At 34.6% G+C, this 25,492-nt stretch overlaps 1 protein-coding gene across 2 annotated transcripts in view; it reads left to right on the top strand.

Annotated features, from left to right (window-relative positions):
* The window catches only part of LOC103075343 (potassium channel subfamily T member 2), a 265,002-nt gene that overhangs the window by 222,307 nt on the left and 17,203 nt on the right, over window positions 1-25,492 (top strand). For both annotated transcript variants that reach the window (XM_007471495.1, XM_007471494.1), the window contains one exon: window positions 17,951-18,251. In XM_007471495.1, coding sequence (XP_007471557.1) covers window positions 17,951-18,251 — 301 coding nt within the window. The remainder of the gene's footprint in view (window positions 1-17,950; window positions 18,252-25,492) is intronic.

Raw genomic sequence — 25,492 nt, 5'->3', positions numbered from 1 at the left:
AAAGAGTAATTGAGTATTTGTACTGTCATCAAGGAGTATTTAACGTTACATTTTGGTCATTTGTTCCTATCACAAACCAGCAAAATGTTTATAAACCCCCAACCCTTTAGCTTATATTAAAAGCACACATCCTTGGAAAAATAAAAGGATAGTGGGTTAAATGAGGATAATACCTGTTGTCTTCCTATACTAAATTCAGTTCATCTTCTGGAACACATATTTTTATTTAGATTTTATATTCTGCCTATTATAGAAAAAAAGGCAATTTAAATAATTAAAGATAAAAATAGGACCTTCAAGCACTTTTACAGCAAAATATATTAATAGGGGCAGAGAAATTAATGCTACTTTACATTAAAATGAAGTGACTGCTACAGTTGAAAAGGAGTTCTACGTTTATTTTCCTGGCAAATAAGGCAAAAATAGAACTGTTGAATTTTATAATAATTGTAGTTTGATACACAAAAGGATGTAAGTTCATCTAGAGAAAGATTTGTTTTTCCTGATCACTGTTAAAAGAATGAGTATATTATGTGCTTCCTTATTTAAGACATTGAACATTTAGAGATATTTAAGAGATAGATAACATGATGAACATTATCTATCTTTAATTATAGTTTTGCAAGATGCAAAAGTACCAATAAGGTGAATATCCCTTAAGTCGATGTTCTTTTTTTTTTTTTTTTTTTTTAAAGAAGGGAACATAATTCAGCATTAACTCAGTAAAGACATTGGGTTTTGTGCAAAGGGGAAAACATTATCTTCTTCCTGATTATATAAAAACACAGAATAAGAGCTTAGTGGATCTAATGAAATGAAAGAGTGGCTCATACATTCCACCATCTCTCTCAAATTTCAAACGGTTCAAGAATACTCAAGTGTTAGAATTCAAATAATTTATCATTGTCCAAAATGCCAATTTTTCTGTTACTTTCATTAAAGAAGGACACCGGGGCTTCCCTGGTGGCACAGTGGTTGGGAGTCCGCCTGCCAATGCAGGGGACATGGGTTCAAGCCCTGGTCCGGGAAGTTCACACATGCCGCGGAGCAACTAAGCCCGTGCGCCACAACTACTGAAGCCCGCGTGCCACAACCACTGAAGCCCGTGTGCCGAGAGCCCGTGCTCTGCAACACGAGAAGCCACCGCAATGAGAAGCCCGCGCACTGCAGCGAAGAGTAGCCCCCGCTCGCCGCAACTAGAAAAAGCCTGCGTGCAGTGGCGAAGACCCAACGCAGCCAAAAATAAATAAATAAAAAAAAAAGAAAACAAATAAGAAAAAAAAGAGGACACCAGATTTCAGGAGGTAGAAACTTCATTCAATAATTGGGGGCTTCCCTGGTGGCGCAGCAGTTGAGAGTCCGCCTGCCGATGCAGGGGACTCAGGTTTGTGTCCCGGTCCGGGAAGATCCCACGTGCCGCGGAGCGGCTGGGCCCATGAGCCATGGCCGCTGAGCCTGCGCGTCCGGAGCCTGTGCTCCACAATGGGAGAGGCCACAACAGTGAGAGGCCCGCGTTCTGCAAAAAAAAAAAAAAAAAAAAAACCTCGAGCTGCCCATCCTCTGCATTTATTCACTCACTCATTGGGCCAATTGTTAAGAATCTGCAGACAAATAATTTCAAGGAGCCTATATTCATATATTTATTATGCATTTTTTATATTTGTAACAATAGTGAGAATGCTAGATAATGGGTTAGACTTGAGTTACATTACACCAAAGAATATAATTGAAAATTTCACTTCTACCTTTTGAGGAATGAAAATATTATTCCTAAGAAAAAGATAGCATGATTTTTATAACCCCTAAATATTTAGGGTTTATATGTTGACTGGGCAGATCAATTTTTATCCTCTATAGCCTATGTGATAACTAAATCTATTTCTATAAAGTTACTTAAATGTATACATAGAGGTGAAAAAAGTCTTATTATAAGATCTAAAGTTTTAAAAATAGTACAGCTATTAATACCAATAGTGATTATTGAATATCAATGATTATGTCAATATCCTCTCATGAATATAGTATTTTCATAAGCTCTTATTAATTGTTTTATTTTCTATTAGCACCGCATTAACTTTCTATCAAATCTTAGAAAGACAATTTTAGAAAAAAAATCTAGCAAGAACAACTTTCTAGCAAATTTTTAAAATATTAGCTTATTATTTATCTAATTGTATTCAAAAGTGCTATGATAAATAATCAAACACATAATTAGATGATGTGTTCTGTGGTATCTGTCATATATTGTCCTGTTACTGATTGGTTTGTGTATGTATTGTTTAGACATTGTTTAAACTGTATTTTGTGTGTTTTTTTTCCCCTTGCTTTGTGTCAGTGTCGAGAAATAGCATCACAAGTAAGTATTTTGTTTGTCTCCCTTTCCTCAAATTGTCTAATGTATTAATTCAGTTATTAAATGAAAAGAATATTAAAGATTGAATTCAATATTTCAGATTTTAAAAGAAAACAAGGTGAAATGCTTTTAAATGCTCTATTTTCAAGTTAGTGTACTTATATTGCCCTAATATTCCAAATCTTACCTGTTTGTCTTCAAATTATGTTTATATATTAATCCAATCACATATTTTACTGTGTGGTGTCATTACCAGCTAGTCACTTACTGGCTGTAGATTGTCCTCAAGGGAGGTGCCACCTTCAATGCAATCAGCTGGTACTGAAAGGGAATGGGGGTCTTGATATAAAACATACCTTTAGTTTGCTTCTTATGTAGGCTGGACCCCCTAGAAATGGTTATGGGAACAATAGGACCTGTGATGGATTCCTCTAGGACACTTTTTAATGCTGAATTTATTCTTCAATAACTTTAATTTATTGTCATGAAGAAGCCATCACTTTAATGTTTGATAATATTAACCTGTGATAATCATTGATTTACTACAATAAAAAAATTCTTAATAATACATTATGTATGTTTACATACACTTCTTATATTCCTGAACGCTTGATGTTATCTTCATGTGATTTGCATTTTTTAATTTTATTTTCCATTTTCTTCATCTAAATCATGATAAATAATTGTCATTATGGCCTTAGTACTTAACACAAACTCCCAAGCATTAAATAGAATTAAAGAAACTATTATAAATATAAACATTTTCAACTTTAAAAATTGCATTTTGAATGTCAAAGCAGTGGTACCATTCAGCCCACTGGGAGAACACAGTCACAAGTGTAAAAGTTGTGTGCCAAAATTACCAACCAAAGGTACAAGTCTATTTATGAGCTTGTTGAATTTTGGAGAGAAGTTCTATATTATCATAATACCCAACATTTTGACAGAGTGACTGTTGTTTTCTCTACATCATAGATTTGAGTCCATGTAATAAATTCAAATTCTGTTTATTAAATTATTTTGAACATCCTAAATTATTTAAGGTTTAATAATCTCTAGCTTTATTATATTTTTAAATATTCTAATTTTGTTTTCCCATATATGTATTTCTTTGGAATTTACTAAATATTTACTAAGGAGGCTTCACTTTGGGCTGTAAGAAAAATGTTTTAGTTGCTTTCCGACCTTTTTCACATGATGGTACATAGAAAATAGGAACGTTTGTTTAGCATGAAGCTGCTCAGGGCTTCCAGCTACCACCACAGGTGGTGCAAATTAAAGTTCTAGTTCAATGCAGAACACAGCTCTGGCACATGCAAGGTTTGGGGAGCTCGTCTTAGGGTTCTTATAGTTGCTTTATTAGAATATGTTTTGTAATTCTTTGAGCTCAAATGAGATCAAACACATATTTCTAAAATTTTAAATTTGTACCAGCATTTGACTTGACCTGATTCACAAATAAAATTTAATTTTATTTATAATGAACTGGCAGACATTATTTTAGGAAGTATTTTAGGAACATGCCACAAGCCAAGTTGCTTCACTTTGCCTCTACTAAAGGCTTTCTAGGGCGTGAGTCCAGATCTGCTCCACAGTGGTAGAAACACTAGTTATTGGTCACACCATGTCCCACTCATAACTTTTTTCCTCTGATTGGTTTCTTTCTCATAGTTACTATTCGAGGTCTCAAAATCCTCCAGTCAATTCCCTATATAAATAAAGTGTCTTCCCTTTAATTTGCTGGGAAGTTTGAGTCTTCCAATATAAGTATCCTTCTCACAATCCTTTTTATGAAGAAAAAGCTCTAATTGTACTTTAGATATTAAAATATGCTTATCCTTGTAATTCCAGTTTTTTCTCATACAATTTCCATCCTTTCCACCTCTAGTTTTGTTTTGGTTTGGTTTTTTCTCTCTCCCTTCAAATATGTTCAGGTTTCCCCAAATCTCAAGAAACTTTTCTCCTTTTTTTTTTTTTTCTTATTTTACTCTTGCTGTTAAACTCTCAGAAGACTTCATATATGCTGTCCATTCTATTCCTTATCTCCCAGTTTTTCCCCCACTACTTTATCAATACTGTTCTTCAATTATTAAAAATCTCTTTTAGCCAAAATCATTGGCCTTTTAAATTAGTTGTAATTTGTTTAAGCACTGTAGAATTTTTAACAGGGTTCATTATCTCTTACATCTTAAAATTCTCTTATCCTTAGTTTTCATATCATGAATTACTCCTATTTTCCCTGTTTGCACTGGTTTATTTCTTTTTCCCCTTTTTTGCTGTTCAGTTTCTGCCTATAACAGCTCATTTTAGATGCTGCTACTGTAATCTTCCATCTGAAGGTTCATCTAATCTCCTGTCTTGGGATTGGCTCTAGAACGCAGGACCCCAAGGAGAGGCAGCGATCACCTTCACCTCCTACCCTAGGATGGGGCTTCATCTTTAGATTCCAGAAAGTACTCCATTATCTACCTAAGGGTGGGCTAAAGTTCACTGCAGGTCATCTCTCCCAGAGCATTAATCTCGATCCCTGAACAATGCTAAGCGCTTTCTTGTTTTATTTAATCTGCCCAGCAGGCTAATATGGTGGATGATATTATTCCCACTTGTAAATGACCAGGGACTTAGACACATTAACTTGATAAAATAAAAACTTAGGAAGTAGCAGACCTGGTTTTGAACTTTATCACTTTCTGACATCAGAGCCTGTTTTTTTTTTTTTTTTTTTTTTTTTGCGGTACGCGGGCCTCTCACCGTTGCGGCCTCTCCTGCTGGGGAGCACAGGCCCCGGACGCACAGGCTCAGCGGCCATGGCTCATGGGTCCAGCCGCTCCGCAGCACGTGGGATCCTCCCGGACCAGGGCACGAACCCGTGCCCCCTGCGTCGGCAGGCGGACTCCCAACCACTGCGCCACCAGGGAAGCCCCAGAGCCTGTTTTTTTAATCACTAAGTTTCGCTGTAGGACCTTCTACCAATTTCTGGCCACCTCTCTCTTTTCCACCATCTGCTTTGAGATCCCAAAGTGCTTTGTTTGGGAATCAACATGGGAATTGCCACCTGAACCAAAACTGGGCATTTGGAAAAGACTTTTCCCCTTTTCAACACATGGCTTTGTAGCACTCAATGTATCTTGTGGTTTCAATGATTACTTCAAGGTTGAGGGATGGCAAGTTTTTGTTCTCTGCCCTCCCTGTTCTAATTCCTAAACATGAATAACAAACTCATTATCTGCCAGATACTTTCTGTCTTATAATATTCCAGAATTACAGATATTTACTGAGCCCCACCAAGGTCCAGATGTTCTCATCTAGGTGCTTGGAATGTGTCAGTAAACATAGCAGAAAGATTTCTCAGAAAGTGGGCATGAACATTTCATGCCTATTCTTGGATTTAATTACTTCTGGGTGGATTTACGATATCCAAATTCTCTTCCCTTCTTGTGTAATATACACAGATTAACAATGCCTAATCGTGGATGTTTGATGCCTGTCATACCAAGTCAATTGCTTGTTGCCGAATTTTAAGTTCCTATATTCTAGCCATTCTTTATTCTCCTCTGTCCCTGTTCCTGGAAAAATTCATTTATTCAATTATTTTGTCTGACCATAAAAGCACTAGACATGGAGCCAGATAATCTATGTTTAAAAGTTGGCTCCTACTTTTACCAGCTGTGTGTGAACTTGGGCTATTCTCAACACATAGCAGAGTGGAGGTTAAGTAGGGAGATTTATTATTATCACTTCTTCAGTTAGAAAAAAGAAATGTGTTAAGTGAATCGTTCATAGTTAATGGCAAACAATTCTGTGCCAAGGTACATAGAGTAACAGATCTCGTCTCATCATTTTTCACTGCTGCTTCATCTTTGAATGGATAACACTGCTTCAGAAGATGTCTGTGTCAATACACTTAAATTTATAAATGAAATAATAGGAAGTATTCCTGTGATTTGGATAAATACCTTGTAATATTATCCAAAGTCGATATATTCACTAACCTCAAGTGCATTCTAATTCATACACACACACACACAGGCACACACACACCATGGGTCTCAGCTCACCTGTAATTTTCTTTCACTTTTCTCTTATAAAAATTTCTCGAATATTTTTAGTCCATTTTATTATTCGTTTTTATAATATTTCCTAGCTCTACTAATTCTTATCTTATTTTCAACGCCAGGAAAGCATTTCTTACTTGCATTATTTACGTACCTTAACTTAAGACTCTCACTGGCACGGGACTTCTCTGGCGGTCCAGAGGTTAAGACTCTGAGTTTGCACTGCAGGGGGTGGTGTGGGTTCCATCCCTGGTTGGGGAGCTAAGATCCTGCATGCTGTGTGGCTTGGGGGAGGGAGAAAGAGAAAAAACAGTCTCACTGGCACACTTACTAGCAAGAAGCTATTTAAATGCATCCAATCTATTTGTTTTATTTTAACTACATAGTCATGGCTTTCTGTGCACTTAATATCTTAAACTGCAGGGCATCATTCTTTCCCTTTACCCTGCCACAGGAAGTAAAGTAAGCCTTTAGTCACAACTTCTTGTTGCGTGAGTGCTGGAGTCTACAAAATCAGAACTGAATAGAAAGTTATAAGGTTGATCTAAGCCATCTAGGTCTTAATAAGGGAGTGATGATTGCTCAGCAACAGTATACTTGGATCAATAATACCATTTTATATAGATTCTTTACATAAGAATATAAATATTCATACCTGCCAAGTCTTATACCATTGAATCTCTTCCTTAGATAAGACATTACATATATCAGAAATTTTCTTTCCACAGTCTCATTTATTCATAACTTATATGCTTTAGGGTGGTGGTTCTCAAATGCTGAAAAAGAGAGGAGGACTCTGTGTGTGTGTGTGCGTCTGTGTGTGTGTGTTTGTAAAATGTTTGGGTATGGTGGAATTGATGCTATACTCATATTGAAATCACTATAATAGTTTTTCATAATTTTATATGCTTAGGTGTTTTCTTCTGTACTGTAAGATTCTGGAGGTGATAGAATGATAGCCCCCTTCACCTACCGTACAGTATGTAGGGTCTACACACACACACATATACATGTGATTGAAACCATTGCTTTAGGCTATGGATTCCTGTAATTCTAGAAAATTCTAGAAAATGATGAGTGAGAATTGTACTGTGAAGATGACAGAGCTGGCAATGAAACTATGATTCTGATCATGTAAACTATCTGAATGCCTTTCTTGCTGTGTTGAACCTGTGTGCTTAATAAGTACTCTTCCATTTATTGAATTTTTGTTTATAAGTCAAATTTGGAGTTTAAAACTATTCAGGTGTATAAGAAAATTCTCTACACACACATATATATGTACAATACATAAAAACCAAAACATATGTACCCCAAAAGGACATTTTTTGTAGAAAGAAAATATGTTGACACATTTGGTTATTTCTAGATATAAAATGAATCATTTGGTTAAAGAAAACTGCTTTTTAGTTTCCTTAATGAACTAAAAGTTAATGAGGATGAAATTAGTCTAGATTTGAGCCAGACTTTGATTCTAACCTACCAGACACATATCAACATGAAATACAACAGTCGATATTAAATAACCATTAGAAGAGTGTAGAGATGCCTTGAGACCTACAAAAAACGTAGTTACAAAATGTACAGTAATGATAATTTTGATGCTGATAATATTATTACTTCACCTTAAAAGTACATTATTTTCAGGAGAAAATAAATGTTATAGCTTCAGAAAAGATAAAAACATTCTACTGTTGCACAGTAAAAGGTCACCTGAGTTCATAGGAAAAACAATGAAAGTAGTGCTGCCACATTGATAGAGCTATATGATATAGAAACATGACATAATTAAGGCAATTTCACTGAACACTTAAAATGTATTTCTGAACACAACTCAAAAAAACATTATGTTAGACATATTAACTATTAAATATTTCAACTTGCTATTTAGAAAATTCACTTCTCAAGATCACCAATAATTTCTATAACATACTTATATGAGTGGAAGATGCCTAACATTTATTAAAAAAAAAAAAAAAAAACAAACTTCCATCATAGGGCAATGCTATGGTCCTAGATAAAGTAATGACCTTTTATAACTTTTCTTCCTCTTCCTCATGTCTCTGTAATGATAGATATTATTTATGACATGCATGTTAGAGCAGCGGTCCCCATCTTTTTGGCACCAGGGACCGGTTTCGTGGAAGACAATTTTTCCACGGACGGGTCGTGGTGGGGAGATGGCTCAGGCGATAATGTGAGCAATGGGGGCGGCAGATGAAGCTTCACAGTACCAGTCCACAGTGCGGGGATTGGGGACCCCTGTGTTAGAGGGAAGAAAAGCTACAGTAGGAACTATTTGACAATATTCATCACCCCTTCCATTCCATGAAGAATACATCTTCCTGGACTCCAAGATAATCCATTTTTCTACCTTCTCTCATATTCTTGATTTCTCACTTCTCTTCTACGTCATACTCTCCACCTCCAGCTGAGGATATTGAGGTATAAAATTTGAAATTAGGGAATTATCACTAAACCACATCTATCTTTTCATTATTGTATCCCACGTGCCTTAGACAGTGCCTTGCACAAGTGTTCAGTGTATGTTTCTTGAAATCAGACACAGATCTCTTCTCAAAATGGAGTCATCCTTTCACATCTACTCAAATTTATATAATTTTCTTTGTACCACATCTGTCATAAATTTTGGCCCTTAATTATCATATTACCCTTAATTTCATGTAAATGTTTATGGATACATGCCTTGTAATTGCTGCTCTGATGGTGTGAGCATGAGACCAAGGAGGACAGTTTCTTGCACTGGAAGCCCGTGAACAACTTAGCTGTTGTGAGTGGTTCAGAGTCTCCAGGAGGTCCTAGAGGAGGCCTCTGAAGTGAAGGAATCTGGGGGTAGAGGCAGAGGAGGGAAAGGTGAAACTGATGCAGTTGTCTGTTGTATTGCAATTTGGAGAGAATTTAGAGTCTTTTCTTGTAATGGACCTCATTCAGTGTAGGTCAATTTGTGAGTAGCAGCATAAATGAGCTTTAAAAAAATTGTAAATGAGAAATACGTTGTCTCCAGAACCCAAAGGCCTAAAAGTATTAGATTTGTCTTAATATTGTCAGTACTTACAGATCAATAATTATTTCTCGACAGTGTCAGAGATAGAGAACCCCTTGACTGAGCAAATAATGTCTAGAAATATTCCTAAGTTGAGGGGGCGTTGTACTTTGTGTGAGACAGTGGCCCATCCCAGTTCGTGAGCTCCTTTGTGAATGTTTCTGTGTCCTGAATGAGGGTGTCAAATGACTCTCCTTGAGTGATAAGTCATCAATGTCATGACATACCTGTATTCCAGAGAAAGTTGGATGCAGTGTTGATCTGGCCTGCGAAGCTTGTGTGTGGTTTCAGGGCTGTTTAGGTGCCCCACGTATAGTTAAGTGGAGTACTGTGTCCCTTCGAAGGTGAAGGGAAACTGGCTGAGTCTGTCAAAACAGGCACTGAACAAATCATATTAGTGAAATTTATGACTGCAAAGTATTTATCAGTTGCCAACTGAATAGATTCAGTAATTTCAAGAATATTGGGCACGGTGCCTTAATATGCGGGAGTGGGGCACTAAGGTTGGGACCGTCTACTGTGGGGCACCATTCATTCTTTCCAGGTTTAAGAACAGGTTTAAGAACAGGTCAGTTTGGCTGTTAAACGGAGAAGCAGTGGTGATTATCATCTGTTCTCTAAATAGTTCTTATAATGGGTTTCAATCCTTGAAAGCTCTGTACAATCCTTGGAGATTTTATTAACTATATTGGGCAGACAGAAGGTTCATAGGGTCCCATTTTGTCCAACGGATTGTAAGCATCAAAGGTTTTTTTTTTCATTTAATTTTAATTTATTACTCATTGGAAGAGTGTTCACGTCTACTAGGGGATGTTTTGGGGCCATGGGTGTTACGACCATGGGAAATTTAGGCAAGGCAATAAATAGCTCTAATGGTTAAGATGAGGCATACCTCTCTCTCCTCTATTTTATATTTGATAACTCCTCTAAGAGTATAGAGATTACCTTAATTTTAGGGCAATCTCCATATTTAGGGTCTTTGTTTAAAAGTAGTGAGATCTTCAGTCATAACTATAATTTGAGCTCCAACTCAAAGAGAAAAGAAGGCCCTAAAGGTTTGCCAATTGGTACATCTCAGGAGATGTTAAAGTTAATTTGGGACCTATGTTGTAGAGGCACAAAGCCAATCAGCTCCCTTTTTATTGTATTTTTCTTGGTCTTAATAAACTCTGTTGGTAAATTAAGAATTTTCTAGTTGGACTAATTGTGGACTTCTGTTGCAGTTGTTTATTTCCTCCAGTTTTGTTGCTGCTGTTGTCTTTGGTTGGTAGACACTCAGGGAGCTCTTTTCTACCCTGTTCATATGTATAAGTCTCCTGCTCCAGAGAATCTGAAGTCAGTATCTTCAGAGTTATGGGCCTCTGTCATTGCTTTGTCAGATTTTAAGGACCTGAGGCTTAACTCAGTTTTGAATTCACCCCCTGGCAGTGCCACAGGGACCTGTGGGTACTTCTCCTTATTGCTATGGGGATCAGCAACTCTATTGTTCCAGAAGCATAGGCGGCAGCAGCAGAAGCATTTTGTAGGGTCCCAATGAGCTGTGTTCAGAATTGTGGATCTCAGCATGGCAACTACTCTTCCTTCACACAAGCAACCACGTAATCCAGCTGTAGGATGCTCAAGGTATCAGCATTTTCCCTGAATGCTCTATGCAATGGGGATTGATGCCTGCTTTAGACACACAAACGCTGGTCACAGGATAAGGATGATTCTCTGAGCTTAATGTCGTTTTCCCTGAACGCTCTATGCAATGGGGATTGATACCTGCTTTAGATACACAAACGCTGGTCACAGGATAAGGATGATTCTCTGAGCTTAATGTCAGTCGTGCTCCTTACTGGAATCTAGGCACACAATTCAATATGAAATACTCAGATAAGTCTGAGACATATGACACAGGACCACTTTAACAAGAGCCCCAATTCCATACTCTTGTCCTTAAATGCCAATTATTGAAACTTCTAACTTAGGTTGGTTAAATCCAAACAGAAGTGTGGGAGGACTGAATAAATGCAACATAAAACTCTGTAGCTGGCAGTCATGGCCTAGATACCCTGTTTCCTGTACCAATTGTTACAACTTTAAGAACCCTTTCTGACTCCCCAGGCTGTAACGTTAAACGCTTAGTGAGCCCAATAAATCCTTCCCGATCCAACTTTATGTTTCTTCCACCATTACCCCATACCCTTAATATCCATTTCCAAACATGCTTCTCAGACTTTGGTCTGTAAAAATTTAAAAACGGAACTAGTTCTTTTGGGGTGTAACTTCCTAAGCATGTGATAAAAAACAAAATGAGTAACATATATGCCAACTAACACCTACATATTTATAAACAGTTTACAAGACTCCTAGTAAAAGAACACAACCAACTAAAATTAGGTCAAAATTATTTCTCAATTTGTTCTTATGAACCAAGATGAATTAGTTAAATTTTAAGGGAAAACATCCACCATGTAGTTAGCAAGTTCATGATAATAGTATTCAAGATCCCAAACAAAGAAGAAAAAAGTAAGATTTTCTGGGCTTAAAGCACTAAGAAAGCCATTAGATAATTGAAACCCTTGTACACTAGTTGTTTCTGAATGACAGTTTTGAAGGCTCAAAGAAAAAAATTAATGACCAATGTGAGAAATAATATCGAGATAATAAATTAGCCAAGTTTCAAATTTCAGACAGTAAAGAAAGCAGAGATTTAGTTAAACACACATACAACACACACACACACACACACACACACACAGAAAACCAAAGATGTGTGAATATATAACTTAATTGTACATTTAGAACAAACAAATAATCAAAAATGAGATTTAACTCATAAATAGAAAAGTAACTGACTAAGTTTGATTTTCTCTTACAGATAATAACAGAAAGATAGGTGTTACATATGACAGAGGGAGAAAGAAAAGAAGGGGAGGAGGGGAGGGAGGAGGAAAAGATGTGGTCTGACCATAGTGGAAAATAAGTAACATAAATTTGTAGATTATTCAACATTATCTTTAGAGAATCTGAACATTTTTTTCACTTGGACATAAAATTAATCATTGACTTTTGAAGTTATTGGATTGAAATGGTGAGTTAATAGTTAATGGAGATTCTATCTACTACTAGTAAACCTTATATTCATAGAATAACAGATAAAACTGAAAGGTGCCTAAGAGAACATGTAGATGAATTATCTTATTTTTAGATATGGATGAAGCCAAGAGATTAGAATAATGTTCATTATTCTATCAAATTATTAGCTTTAGAAAAATCTATTATTTGAGCCTGAATTCTTGAGAAATTATTTGGTTTTAGAATTTTGGTGAGATTTTTACTACTATTTTCTTGTAAGTTTTGTTTATTTTTGCCATGAAAACCAGGATAAGTATTATGATCACTATTTTTCAAGAAGCTCAGTTGATTTGCTCAAAGTCATGAAGCATTTACCTGATGTGATTAAAAATACAACTTAGCATTTGATTCCAAATCCAGCACTTTTTAGACCATAATATTGTTTGTTCCTTAATTATCTCTGTGATGCTGAAAATACATCTAAATACAATGTAACTAGTTATTTTTTATCTCTTCTTAGACCACAGACTTAATGAACTTATTAAACTGAGTCGTTATTGAAAATGGAGAAACGTCTTTCTGTGGATTTTTACTGATAAAAAGAAATTTCCAGGGGACCCAGAGTTACTAGCCATGGTGCTTGTAGATTTAAATTTAGATGATCTTTCAAATATTATTATAATTTAACCTATTTTAATGGAAAACATTTTATAGGAATTCTTTCATATAAGGTTCAACTAGCACATCTCCAGTGATTTCATTTTCCTCTGTTTTCTTTAGCAACAGTCCAGAATGTCTTCAGACATAAATCAGCTAGCACAGTTTAAGTCTATTATTAAGGCTGTAAAACTATTCTTAAGGGAGCCACTAATCCAGATTGCAAACACTTTCAAACTGCTGGGTGAATTGATTTATTTTAAAATACCACTTTGTTCCACAGATGCTCGATAACCTATGACATGAATAACTGTTCAATAAAAAATTGAGAGAAGTTGAATAGAGTCAGCTGTGTGTGTGTGTCTGTGTGCATGTGAAGTGTGGAAAAGAATGTCTCATATATCTTATCAATCTGACACTTTCTACCTTTCTGAAAATTAAGGTAATTAAGCTGTCTTAAGCATAAGAAACATTTTCTTCTTTATAAAGTTTTCCAGTCTTACTATTATGAAGATACACTTTTAGCTTTTTTCAACCATATTGTTTGATAAATATTTGGAAAATAATATAACTTAAAAAAAGATGAAGTTTTAAATGTATATGAAAATTGTTGTTGGAGTAGCCATATGAATTTTTCATTTCCTTATTGACCTATATAAATATGTTTCTAGAATCATTTCATGTACAATATGTGTCTTGGTCCATTTAGGCTGCTGTAACAAAACACCACAGGCTGGGTAATTTATAAACAACCAAAATCTATCTCTCACAGCCGTGGAGGCTAGAAGCCTAAGATCAGGGTGGCAGCACTGTCCAGTGAGGGTCCTATTCTGGTCACAGACTTCTCCTTGCATCCTCACATGGTAGAAGGGGCCAGGAAGCAGTGTGGGATCTCTTTATAAGGGCACTAATCCCACTGATGAGGGCTCCACCCTCATGACCTAATCACTTCCCAAAGGCCCCACCTACAAATACCCTGGGGAATTAGGATTTCAACGTATGAATTTTGAGGGGACACAAACATTCAGATCAGACCATGGCAATATGCAAATATATTTTTTCATTCTCACAAACATTAGTGTTAAACTTTGGTTTTTCAAGTTAATAATTATGTTAGGCTTCTGACAATAAAAGTACAAAAAGTCAAGCCAGAGTTCTCCCATTATTCATAGAAATAGTGAAAAGTAATTCATAGAAGCAGTACAGAATAATAAATCTCCGCTTTGGCTTAAATACCTATTTTGTTTTTCAGATTTCACAAAACTTTAACTGAGGAAATTTCACCCCCAAGAATTTGATTATAGCACCTTGATTTCTTGTGAAATATAGTCACTGGTAGAGGACCTGCACCAAAATATGAGTCATTCCTTTTTCATACTTATGCTTCACTTTTATATAGCTCCTCATAATTATTTATTTTTCTTTTCTCCCTTTTGTGGTATTTTCATATAAGATTATGAACCATAATATTTACTGAGCACTTGCTGAGACAGTCACTATATTATGCACTTTTCATGAGCCATCTATTAGATTTGCTTGGAAAAACACTTTGAGCAAAGTAATAATATAATTATCATTTTTCAGATAGGGAACTGGGGATAATCTTTTAAGTTACATAACCAGGAATACAGAACTGGTAAGTGGTTGAACTTGTATTTAAACCCAGCTCTATCTGATGCCAGAATACTTGCTTTTAACCACTCTATAATCCTGACTCTACGTTCAGGAAAAGGTCCTACAATGAAGACACATTCGTGTATCCTAGCACTACTCTATTTCCAGTAGGTCATGATGTCATGTAAGGAACACAGTAGAGTTACAACCAGGTGATGAAATGGCACCAGGAAAATATATTTATAAGTTGACCTTCTTTTAAAACACAGAGGCACACACATGTGCGCATACACACATTCAGTACCCAGCAATAGAATAACTCAGTTTATTACCAATGTAAATGATGTTATGGATCATCATTCTTACTAGGATATATTAATATTATTATTATGTGTGGAAGGTTACAGGTGACATGTTTTCTTTATATATTAATGTGTTATATGAATTTGCACATTTCTATGAGGTAGAAGATGGGAATCATTGTTCTCATGTTACATAGTGGTTACACAGTTTATTGTAGGCACAAAGCTAGGAAATATCCAAAATATCAATCAAATTTGTGTATCTTAATGCAGAAAAATTCAAAGTACTTTTTATTATGTCATACTGGAAGGATGGGAGAAAGGCACACAAATTCCAAACGTGTAGAGAACAATCTATGTATTGTCAGTTTAGATTTCTTAAAATTGATCCCCAAATCCTTCTAATTCCCTTTTTCTTTAGTTAAACTGGTATATAAAAAGAGATGTTACTTTTATTGAAATAATGATAAAAATGCCTTGTGAGTCCTATGGATTTTTTTGTATAAATCATGATATCATTTCCCTAGGGAATTCAAAACAATGGTGAATAAGGGATCCAGTATTATTTAGCTAATATATACTTGATATAATTCCTGCTACACATAACTAAGAGGAAGCATTCACAAAGACAAATATTGTTGTATCCTCTACCTGGAAGAGAAGTGAATCGCCAGTCTCTCCCTTAAAATATTTATTAACTTACAGTTCCATGACTTTAATTGTCAGTGACATTATATGGGCATATCTTGAGTATCTGGTCTGGCAAGATTACTATTTCCACATATTTGTAGGAATCAAACTATTACAGGGACTTAGACTAGAAAGATTACTTCAAATAAACTTAATATTGTGATTCACGAATGTCTGCAAGCCAAGTATCTAAATATGAATGAACTAACATGTTTTCATTTTTGCCACAAAGTACACATAAACTGAAATTACTGAACAAAGATTGATATTCTTTACTGATGGTAGATATTACTCAAGGGTTTATGTATTTCACTTTCAGAGAAGAGGATTTTCAGTATATTATCAACCAGATAAAACTAGAGTAAGTTAAGACTTATAAAGGTATCCATTACTGCAAAACCATGGTATTAAAATTTTTAATACTTCCAACCTAAATTTCTATAGCTAAAATGAGGTTTCTATATTTTGGGTGAAATGTTCTCTTATCCCAATGGGATTAACATATGCACACTACTATATATAAAATAGATAACCAACAAGGGCCTGCTGTATAGCACAGGGAGCTATATTCAATATCTTGTAATAACCTATAAGGGAAAAGAATCTGAAAAATTATATGTATAATGTATATAATTTGTTAACCTTCATAGCTTCATGATAAGAGACTATTTCTCTCTTGTTTAGATTGCATTATTTATATATGTATATAACTAAATCACTGTGCTGTACACCTGAAACTATTGATAACACGACATTGTAAATTAACTATACTCTAATTTTTTTAAAAAAAAAGAAATAATTCAATCTAAACAAGAGAGAAATGTCTCATCATGAAGCTATGAAGGTTAATCAAATTGTTTTGATATCACTCTTCTACAGTACTGTTTTGGAACAAATGTGAGTGAATATTTACATTTTCTATTGAATTTAAGTGTGAGATGATTGCATAGCTTGCCACTCGGAATTGTGTGTAAGGCATTGACTGAGCCTCCATAATTCATATTCACTTTTAAAGGATCTTGTTGGATCTGACTCCTGACCTTACTTAACTTGGTAATTTAAATTCTATTAGTTTGGAAGCCAGCGACACATGCATGTTGTAGCTGAAGCTCAAACTTCCATTCACAGATGGGAAACACAGCAGGATTCCTAAACATGGCTCTTATGCAGAATAAAATGCAGGAAGCTGTCCGTTTGCATGTGCATGCTTTAGAAAGTAAAGCTTTCTGCTTTGAACCGTGTTGCAGTTCCTAATGACTTCCTGGTATGAAAAGCAAGAATTTTGAAACAGGAAACTTTTGGTTACTAAGGACCTATAATCAAAGGAAAGCTTCTTACTTTAAAATCAGATTTAGTAGTAAAAGAATAGATCAAAATAGACTTTATGAATATGTTCATTGTTTTTCCCTCCTATGGAGAATAGCCTGATTTAAGTTTTATTTGTGATTCTAGAATACATTTGTGAAATGCTAATATTTACAACACATTTTCACTTAGAACACTGAGAACAGTTCCTGAAATATATTGTAATATTTCCATCAGAAAACATTTTATGTGGTGAATAATTAATGCATGAATTAAATAAAATGTACTTTTTGTTTTCCTCTGGGTCATATGAACAAATAAAAATTTTCACATTTTATAAAGTTCAGGCCAATGCCTTCTTTAGAAAGAGCAATAAATTTAAAACCTTAAAAAATAATATTATTAATTCCAAAAGTAAAACAACTTTTATAATCCTTATTTAAATTTCATGTGAAATACTAGGAGCAAATTGAGAAAAGTCCATTACATTGACTTTATTTGAATAAAGTTATAAAATATCTAGTTCTTTTGCCTGTGGTTTCAAACAACTCTATGCTAGTAGTCATTTGATAAGATAACTCTGATACATAAAAAATTAAATTATTTTTATAAAGAAACTTATATTGGAGGATGCAAGGATATTTTATCTGGTTCAAATATAAGTTCAAAAAACATATTTTCTAATTTTTTAGTAGCAGAAAATTAGTATCAATGATTACGATTTTGCTCTTTCTGTAAAAACTCTCATGAGATATATAATTATGTTAAGATATTAGCAAAAAGTAAGAATATAACTCCAGGCTACATGATTCCTAAAGTATCTAATTACGAATATGCATTTCTTTTAAAGTCTCAAATATCCATCAGTGTGGAAGAGTGGGAAGACACCAAAGATGCCAAAGAGCAAGGTCACCACCGAAGTAACCACCGCAACTCAACATCCAGTGACCAGTCCGACCATCCCCTGCTAAGGAGGAAGAGCATGCAGTGGGCCCGAAGACTGAGCAGAAAAGGTCCCAAACACTCCGGTAAAACAGCTGAGAAAATAACCCAGCAGCGCCTGAACCTCTACAGGAGGTCAGAAAGACAAGAGCTTGCTGAACTTGTGAAAAATAGAATGAAACACTTGGGTCTTTCTACAGTGGGATATGGTATGCTCTTTACAAGTATTGTATGATGTGGACTTGTGATTTCTTGCAGTTAGTTGTAAGAGTTGACTCTAATTTAGTGACTTAAGAATCACATTTTTGTTTCACAGGTCAGTTTGAAGGGACTAGTAACACATATCTAATCTCCTAGAGACAATTATAACAATGATATTAAAAAGAGAACGCTGAAAGTTTTAAGTATTTGCTCAGGTCTCTAGACACTGTGCTGAACCCATTACAAGAATTATCTTAATTTTAGTTTTCACAAAAAATCTTCCATTTTAGAGATAAGGAAACTAAGTCAAGTAACTTGCTAATTAGCTTGTTAATAGCCTGACTGAGATTTGTATCCAATTCTGTCTGGCTCCAAAGTCTGTTTTACACACACACACACACACACACACACACACACACACACACACAAAACACATTTTATTTTAGGGCCAGGGATAAAATAAATCTGTGGCATTGGCGAGTAACTAAATGGACGAGCCACAGATGAACCAAAATGTTTCTATAAAATTTGTTCAGTTTGTTGTGATCCTGAAACAAAGAATCTTCAAAAGCTTTAATCTGAAGCTCAAATAGTGCTTGACCTCATGCAGTGCAGATATATCCCAATGATTGTTATGATCTTATGTTGATATATGATTGTAATATATATATATTGCATATAGCACAGCTTAAATAAATAATGCAAAGACAATTTTAAAATATGTCATTTATCACTATAAGAATTTTATTTAAAGGAAATTTAGTCAACATATGAGAAAATCAAATAATAAATAAGGTGTTTTAGTTTGTTATATATATATACATATATATGTATATATATACATAACTTGGGTAAATCAGGGGCTAAGATGTCAGTATCATGTAGGCTTTAAGGATAACATAGAATAAATGCCATATTTGCCCCCATCTCATCTTTATTATTAAAGTCTCAGCTTGAAACAGTGTACATAGGGAGAAATTTTAATCATTGAATTGGATGGAGTTTAAAAGACATTATCTGTGTTTCTTTGAACAAGAAAAGGAAGCATATTTACTGAGTACCTAATCTATGCCAGGAATTGTGTTAGGTGCTTTATGTATATTTTCTTATTACTCCTTATAAGCACTGATTAGATGTGTGTCCCATTTTGCCCTTCAAGAAGTTGAAGTTCGAGAGGTAAAAGATCTTGCTCGAGGACATAAACTTGAAATATGTTGAAGTCAGGATTCCATAGGTACTTGAAATTCATAATTATATTTCACTTACTTAAAATGTAGTACAGACTCATTCATGATGAATAATTTTAATATAAGCACAAAATGTCTTATATTGAGGCAAATTAAAAGAAAAAATCTTAATTTAAAAATTATATTAGGAGCTCTTTGCAAATTTAATGACATGAAGTATGATTGTACTTCTTACAGTCCTATAATTACATGTACTTTTTCTAGTTATTATTCAGGTATTTTTTTTTCTTATTTTTAAAGTTCTAGTACGTGATTATCCATCCAAGTTCCAGCTGTGTTTCATGAACATTATAACCCCAGGCTGGTCCTGAAGGCAGTGTGGCAAATAACAGTTTGACTCTGAGAGACACAAGATGCATGAACTGACTGCATGGGAGAATCATCAGGGAAGCATATTATGTTATTGCTAATAAAACTTCTATCACTTACCTTACATTTAGCCATTCTCTTTTTTTTATGTAAATTTATTAATTTAATTCTCATGCTAATTCTTACAGGAAGGAAGAACAGACACTGTCCACCGTTTCTTCTCTTTTCTTTCCTTCTTTCTCTCTCCATCCATTCTATCCATCTATCTACCCATAGATCCATCAATCCATTCTAAGTCCTGTATTGGGACCCTCCAATAACATAGCGATTATGAAAACAGCATTTGGAATCTAATGCATCATCGACCTCTGAACTTCTCCATTTATTCCTAACTCACAATAATTCATCCATTCAACAGATATTATTAGGTTACCTTCTTAGTGTCAGGCACTGTTCCAGGTACTCGGAATAGACCAATGACCTATTCAGACAAGACCTCTGCATTTATGGAATTTATATTCTAGTGTCAGCTGGTAGATTTGTTGTATTATTTAACTTCTCAAGGCCATTTTCTGATTTGTGAAATAGAAATAATAATACCTGTGTTGTAGGTTTTGTTGTGAAGGGCAAATGGGATAATGAATAATAATGTGCATAGCCCAGAACTGGCATTCAGCTAATCCCACAGATCTATCGTATATCTGTCTAAGTACTGTGTGTCTGTTTGTGCTTTATACATAAAAAAAGTAATTTTTTTTTGCCCACCTCAAAAAACAAACAAACCAACACATTTTGCACCCTTGGGGGCAATGTTGTCTTCAAGCAGAATACATGCTATGAGGCAATTATTGTTTTACATGTTTGCCTTTCTTTTTTCTTTTTTGGGGAAAAAGGAAATGTCTTACTCATTCTTTAATCTTTGTATCCCTAAACCAATTACACATTTCCTGACACATAGGAACCCAGTAGCTGCATGTTGATTGCATGAACAAATGGAGTGCTTACAGATGAGAAAACAGGGTCTCAAATATAAACGATTTACTTGGATCTCCCAACCTAGTATACACTCAAGTCAGTCCTTTAACTTGTGACTTTTGACTCCATATGTTTTTGTGTATCCACTGGACCACTTATTTTTCCTACATTAGTATCAATATTTTGTAGTGCTTTACAGATTTGAAATATTTTTAAGTGCTTTATACACAATGCATGATGATTGATTTAAACACAAGTCATAATCTGATTTTTCTTGAGTAGGTGTCACCTGATTCAAGAGAATGAATAGATTTCTTTTGACCTATTGGATATGAGACAGAAAGAAAAGAAAAGTGAGTCAAAAGATAACTTTTGAGGGCTCTAGCTGGAGCAAGTAAGTGCATGGTGGTGACATTCACTGAGCTTAGAAGAAGAGGAATACTTTGGGGTGAAGAGAATACATTTAATTTGAGGGCCTGGAAGACTTCAAATGGATAATGATCCATAAGAGACTAGATTTCTGCTGTCTGGTACTCAAGAAGAACAAATGAGATGTGTATATAGACTTGGGAGTCATCCGCCTATAGATTTTGAGTAAGGTCATAGAAGTAGATGGAATAACCCCAGGTGAAGGACTACAAGAGAACTCTAGAAAATACATTCCTGGAATGTTAAGGGAAGAATTATTTTCTTTATAAAACAAGAGGCTGAAGTGTCTAGAACTGAATTACCCAAAAGATGTGTCATAGTACAATAATATGCTATCAGTTGGTTACATGTTTTATTGTTACATTGATTCTTTATACCTTTCAAAGGCCAGGTGGGGCCTGGGTTGGTCAGAAGCTGGTCACTTCTAGTCATAAGCAGGTTTGTCTGCTACCCCAATGTAATATAAAGTTGTATGTCCTGTGTGTTTTATGATATGAACAAAATGTTGAAATTTGACAGTAGAGAAATGGGAGGGAATGATTAATAGTGCAGAAAGTATAGTGATATGTCATTGCTGACCTTGGTGAGGATAGTATCAGTTGGATAGCATGTGTGAAAACCAGATTTGAGTAGCTTTAGGATGAATTAAGATCTAGATATAGTGGATTTCATATATTAGGGACCTCAAGATATTGAAATTTTAGTCTTCTGTCTTATTGCTCCATAATCTGTTGTTTCCATTGCCAAAGTCATATCACGGTACCAGACACATGTTGAAATTCCATCCAGGAGGAAGGAGGCAGAGACCAGAGAAGAAAGGGTTGTCTCCTCAATTAAAAGATATTACCAAGTAGTTGCATACACCATGTCCACTATGTCCCATTGGCAAGCAAGTATGTTTCATTTTCAGTGGCCTGAATCTAATATTTAGTAAGACAAGGCAAATGCCTTTTGAAAGACAACTATTCTCTGACTCAGTGGATGTTTTTAAAGAAATTTCATTGTGAAGGAGAGGTGAGAAATCTGGAAGAATCTGGATGAGAAAGTGGAGAGGGAAGAGGGACTATTTTTCTTTTTTTTTCTTTTTTTTAAGGTCAGAGAGGTAAGAGCGTGTTTAAATAAGATTAGGCCACCAGTGGGGAAGTTGAAAGAAAATATAGGAAATATATTACAGTTGGAGCCCTTGCTTAGATATTTGGAAGTGAGGAAAAGATGACTGTTTTAAAATGCATAAACAGGTAGGTATTTTGACAGGAAGTTGAGTAATATTTCATGTGATAGTAAGAGGTATAATCGTCTGTTGAGAATGATGGCAAGAGTGGAAGGGTGAGTGTTTTAAAAAATAAGCCAGAATGTTTGCAGCTTCAGAGGAGAAGGTGTCCTTTCTGTGCGAGACTAACATTTCTGTCTTATTCTTGATTTTTTAAAAAAATTTAATATAGAAAATTTCAAGCATGAATAAGTGTAGAAAGAAAAATATAACAAACCCACGTGTACTCATTTTTCTGCTTCAACAATTATCGACTCATGGCCTATTTTCTTCCATGTATATGCCCACCAATTTCCTTCATGTCTCATATTAATTTCAGGTAAATTTCAGACCACATATATTTCAGTAGATACTGAAATATATAGATAGTAAATCTATCATTTAAATACTAGTTTAAAAAATATAGCCACCTACCATTTTCACACTTAAAAATAATTTTAATATCATCGAGTGTTCACTTGTTCAAATTTCCAGTGACCTCACAAATGTCATAAATATTTTAGACTTTATTTAAATTAGGATTAATGAAGGTCTGTGCATGGAGATGGGTGACAAGTTTGTTAAATCATTTTTAATTTCCCTCATTTTGTATTTTTCCTACTGCAATCTATTTCTTGAAGAAACTCACTCTCTGTCCTGCGGTTTCCTAGACTCTGAATTTCCACTCTAAATTGGCCCATTCTATTCCCTGCCTTTTCCTTTTATAACCATTTTTTGTTATTATTATGAACTCCTAGATTTAAATGTATTTTATATGTTTTAAACCGTATGTTATTAGATTATTCATCATGTTGCTCTAAATTTGGCCAGTGGGAGCTTCTTCAAATAGCCTCCTGGGTCCTTTTGTCATGACATCAACTGTCTGTGATCGACTTCCCTTGCTCTCTGTAGGACTAAATGCTCCCCACCTAAAATAAGCCATCCCTCCAAGGATCCTGTCTCTTTTAGTGGGAAATGGTATTTCAAGATTATAACCAAGTTTCAGAGATGTTCATTATTACTGTGTCACTTTTTCTGAGTTTTTCAGTTGAGAGCTAAAAGATTAGGTAGATAGATGATAGATAGATAGATAGATAGAGAGATAGACAGACAGAGAGAGAGAGAGAGAGATGATAGATAGATAGGTAAACTATTTCACCAGTTCATATGGATACTTACAATTAAAATGCAGGCTATAGGGATTTTATTTAACTTTTTCTGTCCTATACCTGTACTTTGTTTTTCCTACACCTAGATTACTGCTTGTCAATAACAATAGAAATGATGGAATTATAAAAAAATCATATTGTATTTTTTCACAATATACATAAAACAGTCTCAGAATATAATATAATGCTAATATTAACACTATAATTGCTAAAAATGCATTTTTATGTATTCTTTACTTTATAGACTAGCCCAATAGGGATGTTTAGTAAAACTATTCTAAGTCTTGGAAAAGTTCTTCTTGATGTGGTTATACTATCAATTGGATAAAAATTTAGACTCATTTCTGTTTTCAGTGTTTAAGAATTGCTTTTTCTAAAATTTAATTTTGTTTTTTAGTTATGTAAACTATGTACACAGTCCAAAGAGAAATATTTAATACAAGTTATATTCAAAGAAATTTAACATCTGTCCCTGTCACTGCCACACAATCTCCTTCTCCTCCGTGAGTAACCTTTTTTTAACTTTATGGTTTATCCTTCCATTTTTAATTATAAATTTAAAAATATATATGGTAGCATGATATGTTCCTTTCTTTTTTTTTCCCACATTGCTTCTTTCACTTAACAGTACATCCTGGAGATCACTGATTTAGTAGAATATAGAAATAGTTATTATTTCTTTTTACAGCTGCCTAATGCTCCATTGTATAAATGTATATCATAGTCTATTAAACTAGTCCTTTCTGTCTTTTCTAATTACAAAGTCTTGCAATTAATAGGCATATGCCTACATCTTTCTGTGTTTTTACTCAGTGTGTCTTTGGGATGGATATCTAAAAGTGAGATTACTGGATTAAAGGTTAAATGTGTGTATATATATATAAAATTTTGCTATTGGAAAAATTTTCCTCCTTAAATATGTATGATTTTGCATTTCTGCCAGAAAAGTATGAGAGACCATTTTCTCAAAGCCTTGCCAACACAATGTGTTGTTAGACTTTTGCATGTTTTGCCAATCTAATAGATTTTTTTAAGTGGTATCTCAGCATGCCTTCTTAGTCTGATGAGGTCAAGCATCCTTTCATGTGGTTAAGAGTCATTTTTAGTGAATTATTTATATCTAGCCAATTTTTATAGATTTATTTTTTGCTCTTAATATTTTTAGATGTGCTTATGTATTAGGTATATTAGAACTATGGATATTAATGGCAAATATTTCTTTCTCACCTCAGTCTTTTTCCTTTACTTTTATTATTTTATATTTTAATCCAATTTTTAAATCATTTGCATTATTACTGATCAATTTTAAGTAATAGGAACACTTTTCGCTCTTCCAGTTTAGAGAGAAATTCTTCTATGTTTTTTTTTTTTCATTACTTATTTGGTTTCACATTTTGCATCTAAATATCCCATCTGTTTGGAATTTATCCTGGTATATATGGTGAGCAAGGGAACACAGTTTTGTATTATCTAAGATATTTTTTCATATTTATTTATACAATGCCACATTAAAATGCACACCCCATTCTATTGATTTTTAGATCCTGTTTTAGCAGGTCCTAAATTTGTACTTGTTATTGGGTCTGTTTCTATACTTTCTGTCATGTTACAATGGTCTGTCTGCCTCTTCTGACAAAAAGAGGCAGACCTACTGTTTTAATTGGAGTCTTTGATATCTGGTAGGGCTAGGAGCACTGCGCTCTTCTTTTTCAATATTTGCCTATAGCTATATTTGGAGGCTTCTTCTGAATTAATTTTATAATTAACTTGTTTGCTCCAGATGAAAAGAAAGGATTCTTTTCCCATGCTTTTAATCCTACTTCTTCCTGGCTCCTTCAAATCCAGATTCTGTCATCTAATCCCACTCTTTC

This window comes from Lipotes vexillifer, unplaced genomic scaffold (assembly GCF_000442215.2).
Source record: "Lipotes vexillifer unplaced genomic scaffold, Lipotes_vexillifer_v1.1 scaffold764, whole genome shotgun sequence".
In the NCBI taxonomy this organism is placed as follows: domain Eukaryota; kingdom Metazoa; phylum Chordata; class Mammalia; order Artiodactyla; family Lipotidae; genus Lipotes; species Lipotes vexillifer.
The sequence above is the reverse complement of the archived record's forward strand: the minus strand, read 5'-3'. Positions and strand labels throughout refer to the sequence as shown.